Below are 24,484 nucleotides of genomic sequence, written 5' to 3' on the forward strand. Positions count from 1 at the left end.
AAACAATAATGAGATACCATTACATACCTATCAGAGCGGCTAAAATCCAAAACACTAACACCACCAAATCCTGGCAAAGATGGGGCACAACAGGAACTCTCATTCATTGGTGGGAAATAGAAAATGGTACTACTGCTTTGAAAAACAGCTGTGAATTTCTTACAAAGCTAAACAAAGGGTTACCAGCAATCATATTCCTAGATGAGTTAAAAACTTATGCCCAGAAAAAGCCTGCACATAAATTTTTAGGACACTTTATTCATAATTGATGAAAACTGGAAGCAATTAAGATGTCCTTCAAAAGGTGAATAAGCAAACTGTAAACTGTAATATATCCATACAATGGATTATTTTTCAGTGATAAAAACAAATGAGCTCTCAAGCCATACATCTAAAGACATAAAATAACTATAAATGCACATTGCTAAGTAAAGGCGCCAGTCTAAAAGGCAACATACTGCATGATTCCATGGTCCATGGCCAAAGTTAGCAAAACCTCTCAATATCTGTTTCCTAATTAATTACTCTTCTAAAATGTAACTTGAATATTTACTGATCTAAAGAAGTTCTTCTAAATTCCATAACATCTATTTATACATTGCAGCAAAAAAAGGCAGACTTTTTTTTTTTTTTTTTCCTGAGACAGAGTCATACTCTGTCACCCAGTCTGGAGTGCAGTGGTGCGATCTTGGCTCACTGCAACCTCCGGCCCCTCCGCCTCCCGGGCTCAGGTGATTCTCCTGCCTCAGCATCCTGAGTAGTTGGGATTACAGGCATGCCCATCATGCCCGGCTAATTTTTGTACTTTTAGTAGAGACGGAGTTTCACCTTTACTCCACCAAAAGTTTCTTATCAAGATCCCAATGACCTCCATGTTGCTAAATGTAGTGGTCAATTATGAATCCTCATCTCATTTGACTTACAGCAACATTTAACATAACTTATTTTTCCTTCCTCCTTAATCACTTTCTTCATTTCGCTTCTAGCACACCTACTGAACAGTGGGTTTTCCTCTGTTCACTGGCTGCTCCTTCACAGTCACCTTTGCAGAGAACTCCAAATCCACCCAAACTCCATGGAATATCTCTTTTGGTGATATCAACAACTGCTATCTAAACACTACTATAAAACCCAAAATTATATCTATTGCCAGATGTTTCTCCTTACTTCTGGACTCATTTATTCAACTGCCTCCTCCACCTCCACATCTCAATGTGAGTTTTTTAGAGGCATCTCAAACTTAACATGGCCAAGCTAAAATACCAACCTTTCCTCTCTCTCCCATTCATAAATCTGCAGACTTTCCCGTAACAGTAAATGGCACTTCCTCCATTCTAGTTGCTCAGGTTAGAAACTTTGAAGTCATTTTTGACTCTTACTCTCACACAATCTGTCAGCAAAATCTGTTGGTTACACTATCAAAACGTATCCAGATTCTCTCACCTGGATTATTACTTTAGTTTCCTAACCAGTCTCTCTGTTTCTACTCTTGCTTCCCCATGGTCTATGCTCAACACAATTTAAAAGAAATATTCACTTCAGGCCAGTTGCAGTGGCGTCTGCCTCTAATCCCAGCACTTTGGGAGGCAGAGGCAGGAGGATCGCTTGAGGCAATCACTTGAGGAGTTCAAGACCAGCCTGGGCAACACAGTGAGACCCTGTCTCTACAAAAAGACAAAAATTATCTCCACTTTTATGTAATTTTGGTTAAAAAAAAAAAAGGAAAAAATACAAAATTAGCTGGGCATGTTGGTACATGCCCATAGTCCCAATTACCTGGGCAACTGAGTTGGGAGGATTACTTGAGCCCAGTTCAAGGATGCAGTGAGCTATGACTTCACTGCAGCCTGGGTGACACAGTGAGACTCTGCCTCAGGCAAAAAGAAAGAGGCCAGGCACGGTGGCTCATGTCTGTAATCCAGCACTTTGCAAGGCTGAGGTGGGTGGATCACTTGAGGTCAGGAATTCGAGACCAGCCTGACCAACATGGTGAAACCCTGTCTCTACTAAAAATACAAAATTAGCCAGGTATGGTGGTGCATGCCTGTAATCCCAGCTACTTGGGAGGCCAAGGATGAAGAATTGCTTAAACTTGGGAGGTGGAGGTTGCAGTGAGCCAAGATTGTGCCATTGCACTCCAGCCTGGGCAACAAGAGCAAAACTCCATCGAAGAGAGAGAGAAAAAGAAAGAGAGAGAGAGAAAGAAAAGTAGTCATTTTAAAGTCAGATCATGCCCTCATCTGCACAAAACTCTCCAATGCTTTCCCAACTCAATTAAAAATGTTAGTCCTTTCAGTCACGTACATGTTCTCCCACCATTACTTCCTTTCTCTGTGACCTCATGTTATTCTCTTTGTACTCATTGTGTTCCAGCCACACTAGCCTTCTTGCTATTTCTCAAATGTGCACTCAGGCTCCTGCCCGAGGCCTTTGCACTAACTCTCGTCATTAGAATGCTATTTGCCCAGGCATCTATATGGTTTATTCCCTCCCCTACTTCATATCTCCTCAATTGTCCCCTTCTGGATTAGGTCTTTTCTAACCACTTTATTTAAAAGTAAACCTAGCCCCTCACATCCTGACACTCCCCATTCCCCTTCCCAGTTGTTTTATTCTCCACTGCATTTGTCTTCATTTCATTTACTAAATGTTTTACATATTTATTTACTATCTCTTCTCAGTAGAATGTAAGCTCTATGACAGTAAGAATTTTTATATATTGTGGTCAGTGCTGTATCCTCAATGTCCTGTTATATAAAAGGGACTCAACAGAAATTTGTTGAGTAAATGCGTGGGTGAAATGGAATATGAGAACCAATGAGTGAAAAATGGTCTGTATGGTTGATCTGGAGAGCAGTATATGAAGTGAGTCTGAAAGAGTACCAGATGATGTCAGGCTTTATAAAGGAGTTTTGCCTTTATTTTAACAGTAGCAGGACACCACTGAATAGTTTTAACCAAGAGAAAATCTGATCAGATCTGCAGTTTCAAAAAAATCATTCTGGTAGCTATAATGGAGAACTAATGGAGGAGGGTCATTGTGAATAACTGCTACTGTAGCGGTCTTGAGAGATTACCACAGTTTGAAGACAGGTGGAGAGAAAAATATATTTGAAGGATATTTTGGGAGATAAGATTGGCAGAACTTGGTAATAATTTAGCCATAAAAGTATGAAGGGCAAGAAGAAATAAAGAATAATGTTTAGCTTTCAAATTTTCACAAGTAGATGGATGGTAGTGTCCTTTGCTGAAATAAGGAACACTGAAAAAGAATCAGATTTGTAAGAGGTAACTATGTATTTGATTTTAGGAATGTTGAGTTTGAGATGCTTTTGAGATATCCAAGAAGAAATATCCAAGAGATAGATATGTGAAAGCCGAGAGGTGAAGCTGAATGGAGCTATTCATTTGAGAGTCATAAGTGTTGGTGAAGCCATGGGTACACATGAGATCATATTTAACTACAGCATAAAAAGGCACCCAGCCTTAAGAAACTACCCTACCCTTTATGGGCTGGATAGAGGATGATCATCCCAAAAAGGAGATAAAAACGGAATGGTTTTGTTTTGTTTTCTCAATCACATTCATAAGTTATTCCCTTTTCAAAATTCGGATTCAAACTAGAAGTGTTAGAATGTAACAGGCTTTTGAAATTCGACCAATTCATCAGAACTATGCATCTATTCAAAAATAGCTCACTTACAGAAACAATGTAAAGAATTCACAATATCTGTCTCTTTGTAGCTTCAAAGTACATCAATACACAAAAAGCACCCTTCCCTTCCCACCCCACACCGCCAAGTATGTATGATTTGGCTTACTGACGTTTCCTGAAAGTACCCTATCTCTCGCTCTGGGCCTTAGCATATGCTGTTCTTTTGATCTTCATTTCCGCTGGGATGAAGATTTCCCTGGCTTTCCAAGACTGGGCTAAGTGATCTCCTTCTAGGCATCCCAGTGATATCATATAGTATTGTAACTGTATGTCTAACAACTGGTTCCTCTTAACTGGATAAGACTGTCTTTCTCATTGTTGTATATTCAGTGCCTAGCAAGATGAAAGTTTTAGAATTTAATGTAATGCAATTCTGCAACATAAAGAATTAAAATCTACACCGATTATCAGTCCACTGATGGCCGTTCAAACCTCGACTTTTCTCAAATAATGACTTTCTAAAAGCAAATAAAGCCCAGAACATCCCTAAGCAAAGGCAAACAAAGGTGCAAATGCGCAGAGATCCCAAATCCATCCCGCGCCTGCCCACAGAAAAGGGTGGAAGCAGAAGCAGCAGCCCGAAGCTCCAGTTTCCACAGCATCCTTCCTTCTTAGGCCGCTCCCTGCGACCCTCGGGATCAGGATCCCTAAATCCTCGCCTCACCCACCACACCCCGCGCTTGGGCAGCTGGACTAGTCCTTCCCACGCAAGCCACTGGAAAAATCCTTGGACTAAGGGAGGGCACGCTAGATGGCTTCGTCTCCAAAATCCCAGAGGAAATGGAGGAAGGAAAAACCCTGTCAAGGAAAGGTGACAACCCAGCCTACAGTGCTTACCAAGCAGACACTCTCAGTCAGCCCCTGCCACCGCTAACCGTTGGTTCGCGGGCAGCCACAGGCGACGTCGCAGTGGCCTCTGGGGATTGTAGTTTCTGTCGCAAACAAAACGCGCCGGCAGCATCAAAACTACATTCCCCACAAGTCAACGCGAAGACGTCCCACCGACTTAAATCTGGGGTTTGGAGTAATAAAGAGGCCGTCACTACTTTTACGGTGATCTTAAATGTAGACTCAATTTCGTCCAGGAGTCCCTTCGTGCCCTTTTTCTTTGTCGTGCTTGTTTTGTGTGTGACGAAGTCTCAGTGTACTTCTACGCCTTACTTTTTCCTTCCCCTTCTCCAGGACACACTCCAAACATCCGGGAACGGAAACCGCCCCAGGGCGCAAGCTTAGAGCCTCCGGAGGCGCTTGTGCCCTGTTCTAAGTCACGCATGCGTAGCAGCCGGCAGCGGTTGGCAGCCGCGCGCGGCGCACTGGGGGTCCGGAGGTAGCCTGCCAGAGGGCGGGGCTTTTTCCAATGGCTTTTTCTCGGCGGGTCGCGTCTGCCTGGGCGGGGAAGAAGGCGCTGGGGCCGGGGTGGCTCCCGGTTTGTGCCGGGCGGAGAAAGGGGAGGGGCTGGGGGTGAGGACCCCGTCTCCCCTCCCTGCTCCCGCCCTCTGGGCTGATCCCCACCGATGGGGCTGGGCGAAGGGCGGGCTTTGCGCCTTGGGCCCCGCCGCCCCGCCAGCTCCGCGGCCCAGCCCTGCGCTCGAGGATTGCCAGGGCCGCCCTATGCCCTCTGGCTCGGCGGTGGTGGGCGAGGGTGCAGGGATCGGAGAAGTAGCGTCTTCCCGGGGGTCCGGAATTGGCGGGGCTGGGGACGCTTTTTTTCATCGCCGCCCGCCGAGACAGCGGCTGCCCGAGACTGCCGCCCTCCAGCAGCGCCAAAGCCTCCGGCCGCTGCGGCCAGTGGGCCAGGGTTCGGCGAGCCTTCCCTGCCGGCGCCCGGCCGGCAGCTGAGGCGCTGGGAGGAGCTGCGGAGGGCGGGGACTGGTGTCGGAGGAGGGGCGGGGTGGGAAAGCTCGAGAGAACCCGGTGGCTGCACAGACAAAAAAGCCCCGAATGGCTGGAGGGCGTTCAACTGTTACCAGCCTTTTGGGGCAGAGCACGGATTTGACAGCTCCACAACGTGAGGATATCCGCTGACCCCGCGAGACGGAGGAGAACGCTTCCCCGAAATTCTCCGTCCACCAAAGCCAGCGCTGTAAGGTTGCAACTTTCCAACTTTGTTTTCCAGAAGGAAGACTGCCCTTTAGTGTACAAGGAGAGGGTGAGAGGGTGATCTAGCTTGTAGATCGGCTGAAGACACCAGTGGTTCCAAATGTTACCCATATGTGTGTTTTCATGACGATTTGATTTCTCTGATTTTATTTTTACATTTTTCATTTTAAAAACACAGAGTGATTTTTGGGGACATGCTGAAAGGTAACTGAAGACCGCAAAGGAAAAACTATTGTCATGGCTGAAGGAGAGAATGAAGTGAGATGGGATGGACTGTGCAGTAGAGATTCAACTGCTAGAGAGACAGCACTGGAAAACATTAGGCAAACCATTTTGAGGAAAAGCGAGTGTCTTCGTTCGGTGAAAGAAACACCTCATCGTCCATCAGACGGGCTTTCAAATACCGAGTCTTCGGATGGGTTGAATAAGCTACTTGCTCATCTGCTTATGCTTTCTAAGAGGTGTCCCTTCAAAGATGTAAGAGAGAAAAGTGAGTTTATTCTGAAGAGCATCCAGGTAAGGAAGAGCATTTTAAATACAAAACTGTCTCCCTAGTACAGTGAAATTTTATTTGCAATTATTCACGTTGTGTTTGTTTCTATTAGGTTGTTATGTAAACTTTGATTATGAGTTTACATCTTTAAATTAGAGTGTTCTGTAAGTAAACAAGTAGCGTTTTTCTAGAGAGTTTTAGGCAGAAACTGCTTTGCTCCTGGAAGAATATATGAAAACTACAGTTAATTCCAAGTAAATACTTGTTTTTCCTTATATTTCTTTTTACATGTTGTTGGGAAATGTAGCCATTGTGTTTTTTCACATTGTCACAGTGTTCTGAGTGGAAAGGCTCACATTTAAAAGCCTCTAAAATGATAAAGGGTATTAAATGTTTCCTAGTCAGCCCGTTCAATATAATTGGTGGAACAATTTTGTCTTATTTTTAAAAACAAAACAAACCAGGATGTGTTCTCTAAATGCAACCTCTCTTTTTTCAAGAAGAGAATTATATAAATAATAAAAAGCTCTCTTAAAAAAGCTAACATTTTCATGTTGAAAAGGTGGACCCAGGTGGGGTATTTGATAGAAGCACTTTTATGGCAAATTGCTCAACCAGCTTTCTCTGTGTTTGCCTGAATTGTTTCTTTTTCACATGTGTAGCTATTTAAGATATGAGTGCAGCAGGTTAAAAATATTATAGTTTTTCCTCCATTTTGTTCATAATTTATCTTGTTTTATTACAAGGTGTGTTAGAAGACTTTTTTAAAAAAAAGTTTTTAGATATTGAGAATATTCAGTAACACCTTATATATGCTTGTCAATCTTTACATTTCTCAATCTGCGTGTGTTGTCCAAAGTCATGTATGAGAGGTTCTTAAAATTTAAAATGTACTTGGGTAACTATGTAAGTTAAAATTGACAGTTTTTATATACTGGCTTGAATTTAGTTTAAAGCAACAGAAAAATAATATCGACAAAATGAAGACCCTATTTAAAATCTTGGGATATTCCTTCTCACTAACACTTCGGAAACAATTGTCACAATTCAGAGTTACCAGAGAGGAATTAATATACTAGGTAACTGAAGTTTACCCTTTGAAACACAAAAAGTTATTTCTCTATCTTCTAGACTGTAGTGGCTATAACAACCATTTTTGTCCATAATGGGGTCATCATTAAGCATATCGAGTATTGTGCAGCAAAGGGTGGAGGACTAACTATATGATCCATTAGTTTTCATATTTTTTGTGTGTAATTTTTATAGTTTTTCTCTTGTTTCCTTTGCCATCAGGATACTTGACTTTGGTCTCTTCCTGATCTTTCATTTTGCTGCTTAATTTATATTAGAATGGGAAACCAGATAACCGATTTTGTTAAGAGTTATATTGAAAATAAAAGTGAGCAGGCTCTGAGGAGTATAGTATCAAAGGATTTCAATATAATGATAAATACATGGATACTGGAGTCAGAGTTGGGCTCAAATTCCGCTCCTTTACTAATGACCTTGCCTGTAACCTTGGGCAAATTCCTTGACCTTTCTTAGCTTGAATTTCCACGTCTGTAAAATGGGAATAACAACACAGAGCTCTTGTGAGAATCAAATGAGATATAAAGTGCTCTGGTATATATAGTAGATGCTTCTCTCCCTTTCATAAGTGAAATACATAGACTATGCGATATATATTTCAAGACTCAATTCATCCTGCAAAAGGACTCAAGAATTTCCTTTCCTGGGAAGGTTCCCTATAGACATACTCTTTTTTTGCATCTCTGCATCTATGGTACAATTGTAACAGGCACTTTACTTATATTGTGTTATAAACACATGCTTATGTGTCTGTCTCCCATAGGAAGGCTGTGAGTTCTTAAGAGTATTGGCTGGGACCTGGAAGCTACTAAATAAATATCCAGTGGATGAACAAATTTATACTTTCCTTCTTTCTGTTTTTCATCAGTAGTCTGAATAGATGAAGTTTTCAATTTAGGGAGTTTCCACCCAGCATCATTCATTTATGCATGCAGTTTTGCAACAAATGTTTATTGAACCCCTGCTGAATGTCATTCTGAGAACTGAGGACCAGTGGTAACAATTTTGACATTATACCAAAGGGAAACAGACCATAAAGAAGTAAACAAATAAAAAATTTAATTTTAGATAGTAAGGGAAAGCTTTCCTGAGGCAATGACATTTAAGCAAAGACATGATGAATGAATAAATATTATCCATGTAAAGGTGAGATTTGTGAGGGGACATTCCAGACATAGGGAACAGTATGTATGAAGGCCTCATGACAAGGAGAGCAAATGAGTTCTAGGAGCTGAAAGTAATGCAATATGGCTGGGGCAGACAGTTTGAGGGTGGCATGAATAGCTTAAGAGGACATACTCTGGAGTTTGGCAGACCTGGCTCCGATACTGTCATGTGTCACTTAATGACATTGATACACTCTGAGAAATGCATCATTAGGTGGTATCATATTTGTGTGAATATCGCAGGGTGAAATTACACAAACCTAGATGGTATAGCCTACTACACACCAAGGCTATGTGGTATATAGCCTGTTGTTTCTAGGCTACAAACCTGTACAGCATGTCACTGAACTGAATACACTTTAGCAATTGTAATACAATGGTAGGTGTTTGTGTATCTAAACATAGAAAAGGTAGAGTAATAATATAAAATTACAATTGACCCTTGAACAGCATAGGTTTGAACTGCATGAGTCCACTTATAGGAAGATTGTTTTTTCAATAGAAGTTATACTAAGTTGGGTGGGGTGGCTCACACCTATAATCCCAGCACTTTGGAAGGCTGAGGTGGAAAAATCTCCTGAGGTTAGGAGTTGGAGACCAGCTTGAACAACATAGCAAGACCCATCTCTACAAAAAGTTAAGAAAAAAAAATTAGCTGGGTGCAGTGGAGCACACCTGTAGTACCAGCTACTCAGGAGGCTGAGGCAGGAGGATCTCTTGAGCCCAAGAGTTCGAGGTTGCAGTGAGCTATGATTGTGTCATTGCCCTCCAGCCCTCTGGTGACAGAGCAAAACCCTGTTTCAAATAAACAAACAAAAGTTACACTTGAGTGTGCCTGCCTTTTCTGCCTCTCCTTCTGCCTATTCCACCTCTATCACCCCTAAGATAACATGCCCAACCCCTCCTCTTGATCCTCCTCATCAGTGTACTCAAACTGAAGACCATAAGAATGAAGATCTTTATGATTATCCATGTCCACTTAATGGTAAATATATGATCTCTTCATTATGATTTTCTTAATAACATTTTCTTTTCTCTAGCTTATTTTAGTGTAAGAATACAGTATATAATATGTATAACATACAAAATATGTATTAATGGACTATTTATATTATCAGTAAGGTTTCCAGTCAACAGTAGGCTATTGTTGGCTGAGTTTGGAGGGAGTCAAAAGTTATACACAGATTTTCAACTGTGTGGAGGGTTGGCCCCCTAACCCCCTTGGTGTTTAAGGGTCAAGTGTGTAATCTTATGAGACCACTGTTGTATATGGGGGGTCTGTCATCAGCTGAAATGTTATGCAGTGTGGGACTACTTTATTAGCTCTACAACTTTGAATAAGTTACATAATCTCTCCTTGATTCACTTTCCTCATCTGCAAAATGAGCATGATGCTTATGATTCCTGCCTCATAATGTTGCTGTGAGAATAAAATAAATGATGTTTGCAAAGCATAGCACAGTGCCTAGCATATAAGGAATGCTCAATTAATGTTAGGTATGCCTACTATTACTCGGCAGAAACCAGACCCCAGAGGGGCTTGTAGGCTATGTTAAGGGTTGTGGACTTTATCATAGAAATAATGGAAGCCATTGGGGGATTTTGAGCAAGGTAGTGTAGTGATTGATAGTGCATCAGAAGGATCACTCTAGAAAATGGATTTCCATGGTCAAAAGTGGATGTGTGACATCAGTTGGGAGGTTGTCCTAGTAGCCTATGACAAAAGTACTAGCAGACTAGGATGTGAGGTAGGGCAGGAGGGAGTGGAAAAAATTAAAATGGGTCTGGTAGATATCAAGGAGTTAGAAACCACAGGATATAGTATTTAGTTGGATTTAGAAGATGAGGAAAATAACAAAATTAAGCGTGGCTCTAAAGTTTCTGGCTTGAGGTACTTGGTGAATTGTGCAGTTATTTTCTGAGACACAAGAGTGGCAGGGGGTCAATTTAGGGGAAAAATGAATGCTGTTTTAGACATGTTGAGTTTAAGTTGTCTGTGAGATATCCAAGTAGAAATAGCTCCTAAATGAATTTCTGCCCCCGATACCACTCTTCTAGTTCTGTCATTGCTATCTCTCACTTCTCCAGATTAAACTCACCCTCCACTTCTATATCTCTCCTCCACATAGCTGTAGAGCCATTTATCTAAAATGAAAATCTATGTAACTTTACTGGCAAAAGCCCTTTAGAATAGAATAGAATTTAAACTTCTATGTCACATAGTACCCAGCATTATCTGGCTTTACCTCTCCAGCTTCACTGCCTACCATTTTAGCTTCAGCCTTGCATGAGAAAGCAAATATTAATTCAAATGTAGCACTCCATAATGCTTTCTGTTATTCATTAGTAAAGCAGCAAAAGCTGCGATGCATATGCAATTTCTGTAGTTGCTCCTCAAGGCCCTGAATTGCTGTAGGTCAGCTCGGAGGGCTATAGTTGGCAGGGGAGAAATGATGACAAGGTGGTAGAATGGATTCAATTCCAAGGAGCTAAATCTATTTAGAAAAAAAATAATGACACGTTGAGAGATAGCATCTTTTGTTTATACCCCAGTTCTCGATTTATTGATTCCACATCAACATGTTTAAATATATTGACATTTTTGAGAAATATGCTGGGCCAGACAGGCACTGTTCTTGGGACTTGAAGATCAGTAAGTGTTGTTTCCTGCTTTTGAAGAAGGTTTTCTAGTCTCATCCAAGGCTTTATTTATATTGGGTTTTTAAAGAAACTTAAGAAGAATTACACCTTTTGATACTCTGGGTTCTCTAAATAAGGGAATGGGAGTATTAATACTGGCCCACTTTACTAATATAGTCTACTGGTGAACTATATTCATGATGATACATGTAATTAAGGAGGAAAATGTGAGAGCACATATGTATCAAAAGATTTTGAGGCATATCCAGAATAGCCAAGTACTTTTCCAAGAATGATCATTTGATCATATTTTCATAAGTTTGCCAGCAATCAATACTGTCTGAAAGTAAATTGGCTTAAGATAGAAAATTTAGAATAAGCAACAAAATACTTATCTTTGGTAAGTGGGGTAGAGGAGGCTTTCATTTAGTAAAGTGATTATTACACCCCCCTCCTCCAGGAGAAATAAAACTTTCATTGTTGGGTATGAGGCATATTTGTAGCTGTTAGAGCTACAGTTGGAGTTGCAATATCTAGTTGGTATCCAATTGAGTAATAAATAGATTGAAGATCTAACAAGAAGTTTATTATTTCACATAATAAGTCTGGAGGTTGGCAGTTCCAAGCTTGATTGATTCATTGGCTCAACTACATTACTTGTCTGCTTTCTTTTTTTCTTCTCCTTTCCTCAGCATAGCAAGTGATGTCTCCATTCCTACAGCATGCTATTCCAGGCACCATGTGCAGACATGACTCTCTGCAGCTAAGAAAAGAATTTCTTCCCAGTGTCTCTCTCTTAGGGAAGAAAAACTTTCCCAGAAACCCTCTAGCAGACTTCCTCTCAGTTTCTATTGACTGGGATTGGGTCACATGCCCTTTTCTAAGCCAGTCATTGATGAGGAAATTGGGCATTTCTATTTTTGGTTTGGACTAATCAGCATTCAGCCCCTAAGGACCAGGAGACCACCACCCCCATCCCCCACCCCATCACTTGAACAGAAAATTTCTCAATGAGTAGAAGCAGGACAGAAGGCAGTCAGGCCTAATTACAGGCTTCCATTAAAACTGCGTGTGTATCTAACTAGATAATATATCATTTGGTCTATTTATAATTTGGATCTGATTAGATTAGAAGCATACTTAATTCATTTATAGTGGGGCTATAAAATATAACAGAACAGATTGGAGACATTCTAGAAGCAGATTTGGTCTTTTTAAATGATTGTTTTGTTTTGATTTTTTTTTTAACTGCCTTTTAGTGAGAGCCAAAAGTCTAAGGTAGTGCTTGTCAAACATTCACTGCTGACTCTTAGATATCACAGCAAATATGAGAGTCCTCTTTCAATATTTACACTAAGCTTCTCTCTTCCATACCACTATTTTCTGGCCTTTCTTATTTTATTGATACATTGAGAACTCGGTCCCTTTACCTCAGAAAGCCTTGTGGCTTACTTCTCAGTGCCTCCTCTCATTCCTGTCTTTGACCGCTTTCCTTCCTTGCTTTTGAGGCTCAGAGAATATTCTTTATTCTCAGGTTTTCTGTCCTTCTTTGGATAAAGTGTGTGAAGAAATTGAAGGCAAATCTTTAACTTTTTTTTTCTAAATTGTTTGAAGACAGAGCCAATCTTTTTTAACTTTCTGACTTATAGTAGGAATTATATCTGTACTATCTATACTCAGTGTCTTCTTTATAATATATAAATACATCTTGTCCTATGTTTTGACTCTTCAGAAAGATCAAAATTAACAACAATACTCTTATGTTTTCAGATTTCATCTATTTTATTTTATTTTGTTTTTTGAGATGCAGTCTCACTCTGTCGCCCATGTAGTGCAGTGGCACGATCTTGGCTCACTACAACCTCCGCCTCCCGGCTTCAAGCGATTCTCCTGCCTCAGCCTCCTGAGTAGCTGGGATTACAGGTGGGCGCCACCACACCTGGCTAGTTTTTAGTAGAGACGGGGTTACACCATGTTGGACAGGCTGGTCTTGAACTCCTGACCTTGCGATCCACCCGCCTCGGCCTCCGAAAGTGCTAGGATTACGGGCATGAGCCACTGTGCCCTGCCCAATTTTGTCTATTTTATTCCTGTTGCAGTGACCTCTAACATGAAAAAAAAACTGATTCATTTAAAAAATATTTTTCTAACACAGTTATTTTGTTTACAAATGGGATACAGTATTTTGTACAAAGATGTTAAACACTTGCATAGTAAATTTTACTTTAAGATCATGGGTTGTTCATGACATCATGAAGGATCCTCTAAAACAATGGCTTAATTAGAATTTTTTTCTCATTTTCAACACTTGTGTCCTTAAAGTGCTGTATGTGCAGACCATTTATGAAGTAAAAGAATTAGAAAATAGGTGTGCTGTTGTCTTTGTTTAGAGTTATATTTATTTTTCTTTTGATAAGCCATTAGAAATTTGCAAAATATCTTTTTACCATTTGAATAGGTAATAAATTAATAATTCAAACTGCTAACTTAAGGATTGTTGAAACTTTGGTCTGACAGAAAGTAGCTGTGGAATCGTGGGTATAATAAAGGATTCTTTTTTTTTTTTGAAATGGAGTCTCACTCTGTTGCCCACACTGGAGTGCAGTGGCATTATCTTGGCTCACTGCAACCTCCACCTCCCGGGTTCAAGCAATTCTCCCTGCCTCAGCCTTCCGAGAAGCTGGGATTACAGGCATGTAATTACACTAAAAACTACACTAAAATTACACTAAAAACTACACTAAATTACAAAAAATGTAGACTAAATTCACTAAATTACAAAAAAAATTTAAAATTACACTAAAAACTACACTAAAACTAAAAATTACACTAAAAACTAGCCACACCCGGCTAGTTTTTAGTAGAGATGGGGTTTCACCGTGTTGGCCAGGCTGGTCTTGAACTCCTGACCTTAAGTGATCTGCCTGCCTCGGCTTCCTAAAGTGCTGAGATTACAGGTGTGAGCCGTTGCGCCCAGCCTAATACAGGATTCTTAATCACTTAAAATTTTAATAAAATGGTCACTACTTTGGGTTGTGTGTTAATCATGAAGAATTTTCTAATTTAAAAATAGGCAGTGTTTATGTTGTAGCAAATTAGCATAGACTGGAAGGAACCATAGACATGAGAAAAATCTTAGAATTTGTGGAAGAACAGAGTTGATGCTGGTCAGGGAGGGCAGCATGCTTAAAATGCTTAGAAGGATGAAAGTGCTGCTGGAAGTACATCAGCACCAAGCAAGCTTTGCCACCAATTCTAATGTCTACTTTGTCAGAATTTCTCATATCAGTTTATTTTTTCACACCATGGTAAAATATCTAAAATTTTAAATAGAAGTTAGTGGAAAGTAGGGTTTACTTTGACACATTGTTTCTAGCTCACATTTACTACATTAAGTGAGAAAGATTTCAAATGACCTTAAGGAATTACCTAGTACTTTAACTAGGCTGGCACAGTATACTCAGGAAATCAGATTTCAAGGATTCTTCACAATATTTGGTGATTGTATTTCTGTGTGTGTGTGTGTGTGTGTGTGTGTGTGTGTGTGTGTGACGGAGTCTCGCTCTGTCGCCCAGGTTGGAGTGCAGTGGCGCGATCTCGGCTCACTGAAAGCTCCGCCTCCCGGGTTCACGCCATTCTCCTGCCTCAGCCTCCCGAGTAGCTGGGACTACAGGCGCCCGCCACCATGCCCAGCTAATTTTTTGTATTTTTAATAGAGACGGGATTTCACCACGATAGCCGGGATCGTCTGGATCTCCTCACCTTGTGATCCGCCTGCCTCGGCCTCCCAAAGTGCTGGGATTTACAGGCATGAGCCACCGCAACCGGCCGGTGATTGTATTTCTGGGGCATTGACAGACTAGAAATTTAGGTATGAAAACCTTCGCTAGATAGTCACACTTTGGGAACATTATTTTTATGCTTGTTTTTTTTTTCCTGTTGGTTGCTACACCAAGTTAAGCTAGTGTCAATAAACATCCATGTACTATAAAGTTAGTGTATAGAAGAGAAAAAAAAAAAAACTTTGAAAGATGCATGTTTTTTTAAAAGTGGTTTTTTCACTGGAGATACTTTGAGAGTTTCTGTAGAATGACTATTAGGAGCATTTATTAGATTTTCCCAGTTGGTATTATTAAAATCTGTCTATTACGAGTAGACTCACAGTTTGTGGCACATTTTTCAAATAAATAGATTAAAAACAACCTTGAGTTTGTAACAAAAAAAATTCATGTTAAATTTGGCAACACAATAATTATCTGCCTTCTCATGTAAAGAAATCTGATAGATTGTAATGAAATAGGGAATTACCTTGGAAAAACTAGATACTTTTAGCTTTATATTTTACATAAATATTACCTTATTTTTAATTTTAAAAGTTAGAGAAGGTCTTCCTAGAATTGTAAATTCTTTTATTTATTATAAAATCACCTTAGGACAATTCCTAAGCTTTTATTTATTTTTCATTTGTTTGTTTTGTTTTCTTTTTTGTTGTTGTTTTGTTTTTGTTTTTCTTTTTTTGAGACTTTTGCTCTTGTTGCCCAGGCTGGATTGCAATGGCATGATTTCAGCTCACTGCAGCCTCCACCTCAAGGTTCAAGTGATTCTCCTGCCTCAGCCTCCCAAGTGGCTGGGATTACAGGCGCCTGCCACAACGCCCGGCTATATTTTTAGTAGAGATTTAGTAGAGATTTCACCATGTTGGCCAGGCTGGTTTCCAACCCCTGACCTCAAGTGACCCGCCTGTCTTGGCCTCCCAAAGTGCTAGGATTACAGGCATGAGCCACCGTGCCCGGCCTAATTCCTAAGCTTTTAAACAATACTAAAGGGAAAAAAATTTATGACATGAGCTTTGTGGTTTATACTACCCAAATAAACTTTAATATGTATATGTAATCATTTATTGAATATACATTAGTGAATATACATTAGTGAATTGAATATTCATTTAGTGAACAGTGTTCATTTAGTATTTTAACTTAAAAGTTGTTTAAATTGACAAGCTGGCAAATATATATGCCTTAAAATATTAACCATATGGCTAGAATAATTTATTAATTTTATGTGTAATGTTTAGTAAAGTCTAATTAGAATCTTAGTTTACCTTACTAAAAGTGAGCATTTACTGTTTTGATACCTCTGTGTTTGACAAGCACTGCACACTTGTCTTTAAATTTTACATGATTTCATTTTCTAGCTAGTTGGCAGGTGTTAGCTGTCTATAATTATAACTGAGTAATTTTTCAAATGCTATTCATAGCCTAAACACAGCAAGAAATTCTTCCAATCATGTGATAAAGACTGAGCCTTGCAAAATAGTGGTAGAGTGATACGTTCAATGGTACTGAAGGACATATTTAAGAGAAGCCTTTCAAAAGTAAAAAGTGATTTAAGTGTTAGGGAGACAGGTTTTCTCACAGTGTAAGATCTCTCAAAGTCATTGATAGTGATTATATCTCAAATTAAGATGTATCTACTTTCTCATTTAACAAGTTAATATATACATTGACTGACTCAAACTATAACATATGACCTTTGTTGATGACAGACATTCTGAGTATGAAAAATTGAAATTTTATTGAGACAATGTAAATTTTACTATTGAACCTAATGAATCATTTCTTCTCGTTTCATTCATTAGATTTGTATGTGTGTGTTTATCTACTATCTGCCAAACCCTATGCTTATCTATTTTTTTGACATGGGAAAGAAAAGGCTATATATACTTCACTTAAGTTTAATAAAGGTCATACTTTAAAAAACAAAAAAAACTATTTCTGGTTTACTTTATTTCCTGACCATCCATTCTAAATATCCAGAGTCTCACTTTGACTAGAGATCTTACTTCAGAATGGTATAAAGATATGTTGAATTTTCTTACCAGCCATGTGCTCATGAATAAATTAACCTCTATAGTCTCAGTTTCCTCATCTAGTAATTGACATTTTATTATCTCCCTTGTGGTATGGTTCTAAAAATTAAGAGATGACATTGGTAAAGCATTTTGTAAACTTTAGTATACTGTACAAATTTAACTATGAATAAACTCTTTGAACCTTTGTTTACTTATCTGTAAAATGAGAATAATAATACTTCATACAGTGGGTTTGAGAATTATTTGAACATGTAAAGCATGTAGAAGTAAGCCTAACACATAGTAAGTGCACAACAAATATTGATGGTGGTGATGGTGATGATGATAATGATAATGATGAATTTGATCTAGGTCTTCCATCTAATGAGTCAAACTTGAAACTGCCATTAGTTTAGAAATAGACTTGATTTTTATGTGATTGACTTTCATACATCCCACACTTTGTATCCACATGTATTGAAAATCCCTGATTGTCTTTTGTACATTAAATTCTATTTTAATACATTGTGTCATAGGGTGCCACTGCCCCAGTGTGTTAGTAGTTGCCCAAAGTGACAGCAGATCTGGAGGAACCAGCCCTTCATTGGAGGCCAGCGTCATTCTGGTATGCCAGCATGGCACCAGCAGGGAGAAGTTGCGGGGAGGCAGCTGCATGGGTCATCCGGGTAATCAAGTGCACATGGAGAGGCCCACAGCCAAAGCTTGTGCTTCAGTACCTGGACAGCATTGGAGGATAATGGTCAAGACCATGGGCTGTGAAGTTAGTCAGACCGGGTTTAAGTCCTGCTCTGCCAAACTGTGTGACTGGGCAAGTTACATAACCTCCTTAAGCCTCAGTTCCCTTACAGAGTTATGAGCAATGCTTACTGGAACCCAGTAAGCGCTCAGTGAATGTGAGTACTTAGTATTCTATTCTGCCTCCCTCCTCTAGGGGAGGAGATAGGAAGTTGAGCCCTCTAGCACTATTTGCCCTTAGAGTCCCCCAAGTCTCCAAGCAACTGAGAAAGTTTTAAACTACTTTGAAGGTTCATTGGTCCTAGGGGAAATAATGCCTCTAGGAACTATAAGGATTTTATAAATACTGCTTTAGCTCTCTGGGAACTGGATTTCCCTTACACTGTGTTAGTCTCTTATTCTACTTATAAACATTTAACTTGCAGCATGTCTTCAGGGACACATAATATAGAAAAGTAAGTGATTGTTTGTATGCTGGTATTGCCAGTAAGCAACCGAATACTCTGCTCCTGGTTGATTCATGTCTAGTACTCCAAGCAAGTTACCTACTACAGAAGTTTCTTTCCTTGAGGGTCTAATGAGGACATTAGAGCTGCCCTATCAGTGTTTCTACTGTGCTTCCCCCAATGGAAGCTTGATATATTAAGCAGAAAGTCTTCAAAACAGTGCTTTCTCTATCAGACAGTTTGATATAATTTAGAAGAAGGTAACTAAACAAGGGTTGAATTTGCTTGGTAATATGTGGCAGGTGTCTTTGGGGATCCTTCTGAGCTCCGATGCCTGCCTCTTTTATCTTCTGTGAGTTGGGGTGGATGGGAGGAGAGGGGCAGAGGTGGCACCAGACTTTCCTGTCTGCTTTAAAATGTGCCGTGGGATTGGAATCAGGTTGTCTTAAAACGCCATTAGCAGTCTGTATGCTTTTGAAAATAAGAAGAAAAGGCATTCTGTATGCCACACCTAACCCTTAGCCCTTTTCATGTAATAATTCATTCAACCTGCACAACATTGTATGGGTAGATATTTTTATTTCCATTTTCTCTGTCAAGAAAAAACAAGGCCCAGATGGGTTAAAAACTTGCCCAAGTTATCATAGCTAATACAAGTTGAATATGTCTTATCCAAAATGCTTAAGACCAGGCTGGGCATCACGGCTCACACTTGTGTTCCCAGGATTTTGGTGGATTGCTTGAGCCCAGAATTCAACACCTGCTTGGGCAACATAGTGAGACCTAATCTCTACAAAAAATATAAACATTAGCTGGGCATCGTGGTGCATGCCTGTGGTCCCAGCTACTTGGGAGGTTAAGGTGGGAGTATTGCTTGAGCCCAGGAGGTCAAGGCTGCAGTAAGTCAAGATTGCACCACTGCACTCCAGCCTGGGCAACAGAGGGAGGCCCTGTTTCAAAACAAAACAAAACAAAATACTTGGGACCAGAAATGTTTCAGATTTCAAATTTTTTTTTTTGTTTTGGAATATTTGCTTATGTATAATGAGATATCTTGGGGATGTAACCCAAATCTAAACACAAAATGTATCTGTTTCATATATACCTTATCACATAATCTGAAGGTAATTTTTATGCAATATTTTGAATAATTTTGTGCATGAAATAGTTTGTATTAAGTACTTGTATGTGGCATTTTTCTACTTGGGGTGTCGTGTCAGTTCTCAAAATGTTTCAGACTTTGGAACATTTGGGATTTGGGATTTTTGGATTAGGGATGCTCAATCTGTAAGAGGAGGAGTCAGGTTTTTTCTCCAGTCTGTGAGACTCAAGAGTCTGTGCTTTCCAACATTATACCTCATTATCTGAATTAAAAATTTAATGTTAAGATTCCTAACAGTGAAAATATATTACTTTCTTTCCCAAATTATTTTCCTTCAAGGTAAAACTTAAAACTTTGTTGTTTCTAGGGGAAACCACATTCTTAGATGTTACTAAGTTGCATATCAAATCCTTATTTAAACCATGACCCGTGTTTAAATTGCATTTGAACCCTAGTGAATCTTCATGTTTCACTGTGGTGTATAATTTTCGTTATGTTGTCATTATAAAAGTTGCCTGATCGCAAGGAGTCTGTGGACTCTGATCCTGGAAATATGGTGTATAAAAGGCTTATTTTTATATTAAGTGATTCCTAGTAAGATGATTTCTTTAATGCACTACCTAAAAGAAAATTTGGTATATTTCCATGAGCAATAGACTCAAGATTAGCTTTGAATGTTAAAAGAGCATTCTCCTAGCTAGTTCATTGTTGCCATGACAGTGCTGGCAGTGCAAGTGTTGTAGTGACTCCTTGCAATGATCTTATTTTAGACCCTAACGTTTGCAGTGCTGAACGTCCCCTTCCCCACCCCACAAGTAACTCTAGTGGAAAAGTACTGGTTTTATAACTGGCTTCTGGCTTTATAGCTGAAAGACTGCACTATTGTGGGCTTGAAAAAATAGTGTAGGCGTGTTGAGTATTTTTCCTGTGGATTATAAATGTTTGAAATCTCCCAAAATACGGTTTTGCATTACATGTCATACAGCAAGTTGTTTATAGCTAAAAAGAAAAGGGACCTCAATTGTCTTTAGAAATCAAGCCTAGGTTGTATAATTACATTGAGCTCATACAGAAATCATTCTCCCATTTGTATGCCCATACATACTTCATATTCAACTTATTCTTTTATTCAGTTGTTATGGAAAATTATTAGAATCATAAAGGATTGTGTTTAAACAATGTAGAAAACTACATTTTTGTATGCCTTTCATAATTCAGCATTTATCTACTTAAATTGTAATCTTGATTTCTTAAAAAGCGAACTCACCTAAGTTATATAATGTTCAGCAATTACTCAATTTGAACTGGGTACCTGAACCAACGTAATTGTTGAGGCATTTTTAACTTTGTTGCTTATATGTTTTAAATTAGATTTTAAAATACTTCTTTGATACTTTCTAATTGTAAGTCCTATTATAACAGCACCATTAAGCATAAAATATTTGCAAATTTATCAGAGTAAATGCCATTTTTATCCTTTTGCATACCGTTTGTTAGGTCAGATTTCGATATGTGCACTAAAAATCTGTTATAACATGATGAAACAAAATGATTTTGGCAACTGACCTTGTCAAGGAAGATGTAAAGTCTAAATATACCTCATTAGTGACAACTGCTTTTTTCTTAAATACTACATTAAAGCTTAGTTCATCTTCCTTAGGTGTTAAAGATTTAAACATATCTTGCATGATTGGGCCTGTATTGAATATTAGAGTATGAATATCAGACAATCCCTTTTGTTTCTTTTTTTTTTTTTCAGTTTAACACAGAAAAATAACTTTATAAGCAAAAATTGGACCCCAGGCTAGAATTGCGTTTGGCCTTTCCACCAGGCAATGAGAATTTATCAGAAGTGTGTTTATTTTTATTCTCTTAGTGGTAATTATTCAGATAAAGAAGTATCCAATTCCAGTCTACAGTGGTCTTTGATGTCTCCCTCTTTGAATTTGGAAGTAGATGTACAGTAATATATGAAGATTCAAACCTTGAGATAAATATTCTTTCATTACATACAACATATTCATATTATTATTTTAATTGGTCAGAATGAGACTAAATTATGATTAGTTCCTTTCTCTTGTTAAAATACGGATTACAGGGCTGTTATTTTTTTTCCTGTATCCCACAGCACCTCTATAGCAGACCTCCCTCTCCATCTAAGACTGAAATAAATGTGCTTTTCAAAGATAAGGTTAGAATTCATTTAAAATATTTCTTTATGTCTGACACTGTTTTGGCATTGTGGGGGATATAAAAACAAAATAAAACAACTACTGCCCTTAAGAATTTTGTAGTGAAAATTGAAGAACAAATTAAGACTGCTAAAAATGTAAAATTTTATGGTACTATGTTGACAACAGTGCAGCTGTTGCTGGGAGAGTGCATCATACAGTGCATCACACTTTCTAGAGAGCAGTTTGAATATTAGTCGAAACCTTAAAAGTGTGTACATGTTAATATATTTATGATATAAATGTATTATCTATGTGTCTTTTATATACAAATGGGTAATTAAAATCAAACAAGTGGTATTATAAAGGATTATTATTTTTATTTATATTTTATTTTAAGACCATGACTCACTCCATCACCCAGGCCGGAGCACAGTGGTGTGACTATTGCTCACTGCAGCTTCAATCTCCTGGGTTCAAGTAATCCTTCCTCCTCAGCCTCTTGAGTAGCTGGGACTACAGGTGCACACCACTGCACTCAGCCAATTTTTAAGTTTTTTGTGGAGACAGGGTCTCATTATGTTGCCTAGACTGGTCACAAACTTATAATTATTGAAAATTGTTTTAAAATGCATGTATAGGAAAAGAAATATACAAATTTAAATGGAAAAGACAGCTTTAAAATAGTATGTAAAATATATATTTTTATGGAGAAGAGGGAAAAGTCAGGAAACTCTCATGCACCAAAATATTAACCATAGTTCTCTTTTAGAAATAGTTATTGGTGATTTAAATTTTTCTTTGAATAATGGTAATCATTAGTAATTAATTTTTCATATGACTTATGAATTAAAATGAAAATCACTGAAATTTATTGAGTGCTTACTATATGGCATTGTGGTAAACATTTTACATATAACATTTGCAGTGTTTCCATGGGTTACAGGTTTTGAGGAAGAGATCTTTCCCAAACAAAAGAAGTACACAAATATGCATGAACCCACTCACTATAATATTAGATTAAGTTTCTGATTTATTTAGTCAAGGAAACAGGAACGTTCTAGGCATCCTCACTGAGAAGTACTTGCAGCCACCTTAGTGCTCTTTCCTTGGACCCCAGGGTTCCCAAAGGTGGGGTGCAGCTGCTGGTGACACTGTCTGATCATGTGGGTCACACCAGATCTGCAAAACTCAATTCATGCCATACTATTGCCTTTTTATATTTGGGGTTTACATTCATATTCTGGATGAGTTTACACAACTATCTGTGCACTTTCTCTGAAGTCTCATTTCCCTGCAGTCTCCAATTCTATAGCTACAACAATTCTGGGAGGTGAGTTTTAGGTTTTATAGATGAAGAAACAGACTCAAAAAGATGAACTGAAACAGTGAGTACTGGAGTCAAGAGAAGGCATGTCTGATTTCTAAGTCTCTGTTCTTAATCACTAGTCTATTTTCCTATAGTTTTTTTTTTGTTTTTGTTTTTGCTTTTTACAGTGAGCATGTATTATTTTTGTATTGGAAAGCAAGATCAATGGGAAAAAAGTATGTGAAATATAGAGTGGTACAGTACAGTCATGTGTCACATAATGACATTTCAGTCAACAACAGACTGCATAAACAATAGTGGTCCCATAAGATTATAATATATTTTTACTGTACTTTTTCTATGTTTAGATATGTTTAGATACACCAATACTTATCGTTGTGTTAGAACTGCCTACAGTATTCAGTCCAGCAACATGCTGTAGAAGTTCGTAGCCTAGGAGCAATAGACTCTAACATAAAGCCTAGGTGTTAGTCTGAGTTTACCCTCTAGGTTTGTGTAAACACACACTGTGATTTTTGCGCAAAGATTAGATCACATAACAACACATTTCTCAGAATATATTTGTGTCATTAAGTGAAGCATAACTGTAATTCAGAGCAAGGAAATATCAGGATGGGTTGGGATAATAAAGACAGCTTAATAGAGCAAATAAATTTTACTGTAATAATTAACTTTTTTTCTCAGTTTGTCGTTTATACAAGTATACACTGCCTCTATCCCCAACATGCCTAAACCAAATCTCGGATGACTGGCTGAAAGTAATTAATGCTCTGTTGTTGTTTCCTGCAGACTAAGTTTTGGCCTCATTTTTGTTTCCTTTTTGTGGCCTCCTTTTATCTTCCTTGCGCCATCTGTCAGTGCCTGTATGAACATGTAACTATAACTTGTGTCAAAGCTCTTCACTACATTGATGGGCATTATAAATAAAACAATTCCAATAAAACAAGTTTCCATAAAGTAATACCCTCATAATTTAAAGACTGAGATGGCCAAAAGAAGTTGTAAAAGTTACATTAAATAATTGAAATTTCCCTAGAATGTTACTATGCTTGACATTCAAACTCATGCACTTATACTGTATTGAAAACTTATTGAAAGAAAGTAGAACTAAGATCTTGATTCTTGTCAAGCAAATTAAACTTACAGCATAAACTAGGACTGATATTCAGCCAGTATGCATTGGCACAGCAGTACTTGTTAAAATACTGAACTTTTTTCATACTAGTTGGTAAATAGTAAATAGAAGCTGCAAACCACAGTACAATTAATGATACATAATAGAGATGGATGATTTTTCTTAGAAACCACAAATGCACTTAGATTCCAAGCTGGTCTGGTCACTGAAGCATGGAACTAGGAAGTTTGCTCAAACATCATATTATTTATTTCAGATGTTGGGGAAAGTGCAGAAGCCCTTGGATGACAGAGAAGACTATGCAGTGAACTGGAGAGGACCTAATCTGTAATGTGTCATTCATGCCAAAGGGAGGAGCAGGGTCCAGGCTTAGGTGGCGACTGCAGAGGCTGCCACAAGCGAAGGATAAAGACCCTCCGAGTCATTCTCTCTGGGGGCGGGGAGGGGGTGTTGAGGAGCTTTCCTTTTTTTAAGAACTGAATTAGTTTTT

At 38.6% G+C, this 24,484-nt stretch overlaps 3 protein-coding genes across 16 annotated transcripts in view; 2 read left to right on the forward strand and 1 right to left on the reverse strand.

The window, feature by feature from the left end:
• CEP57L1 (centrosomal protein 57 like 1) overlaps positions 1-4,978 on the reverse strand; it is a 67,904-nt gene extending 62,926 nt beyond the window's left edge. The window contains exon 1 of one of the 3 annotated variants that reach the window (XM_050789148.1): positions 4,877-4,978. The gene's annotated coding sequence lies outside the window, so the exon portion shown is untranslated. Of the gene's footprint in view, positions 1-4,552; positions 4,652-4,876 lie in introns of those variants that run through there. The other 2 variants (XM_050789147.1, XM_050789146.1) reach the window with 2 other exon arrangements.
• Positions 1-24,484, forward strand: part of SNX3 (sorting nexin 3) — a 1,122,685-nt gene that overhangs the window by 240,748 nt on the left and 857,453 nt on the right. Inside the window, exon 1 of one of the 11 annotated variants that reach the window (XM_050789183.1) lies at positions 5,026-5,035. The exons of the other annotated variants lie outside the window; for them this stretch is intronic. The gene's annotated coding sequence lies outside the window, so the exon portion shown is untranslated. Of the gene's footprint in view, positions 1-5,025; positions 5,036-24,484 lie in introns of those variants that run through there. 11 annotated transcript variants of the gene reach the window in all.
• SESN1 (sestrin 1) overlaps positions 5,229-24,484 on the forward strand; it is a 107,296-nt gene continuing 88,040 nt past the window's right edge. The window contains exons 1-2 of one of the 2 annotated variants that reach the window (XM_050789139.1): positions 5,229-5,803; positions 5,994-6,331. In XM_050789139.1, coding sequence (XP_050645096.1) covers positions 6,053-6,331 — 279 coding nt within the window. In that variant the 5' untranslated portion in view covers positions 5,229-5,803; positions 5,994-6,052. The remainder of the gene's footprint in view (positions 5,804-5,993; positions 6,332-24,484) is intronic. The other variant, XM_050789138.1, reaches the window with a different exon arrangement.

This window comes from Macaca thibetana, chromosome 4 (genome assembly GCF_024542745.1).
Source record: "Macaca thibetana thibetana isolate TM-01 chromosome 4, ASM2454274v1, whole genome shotgun sequence".
NCBI lineage: Eukaryota > Metazoa > Chordata > Mammalia > Primates > Cercopithecidae > Macaca > Macaca thibetana.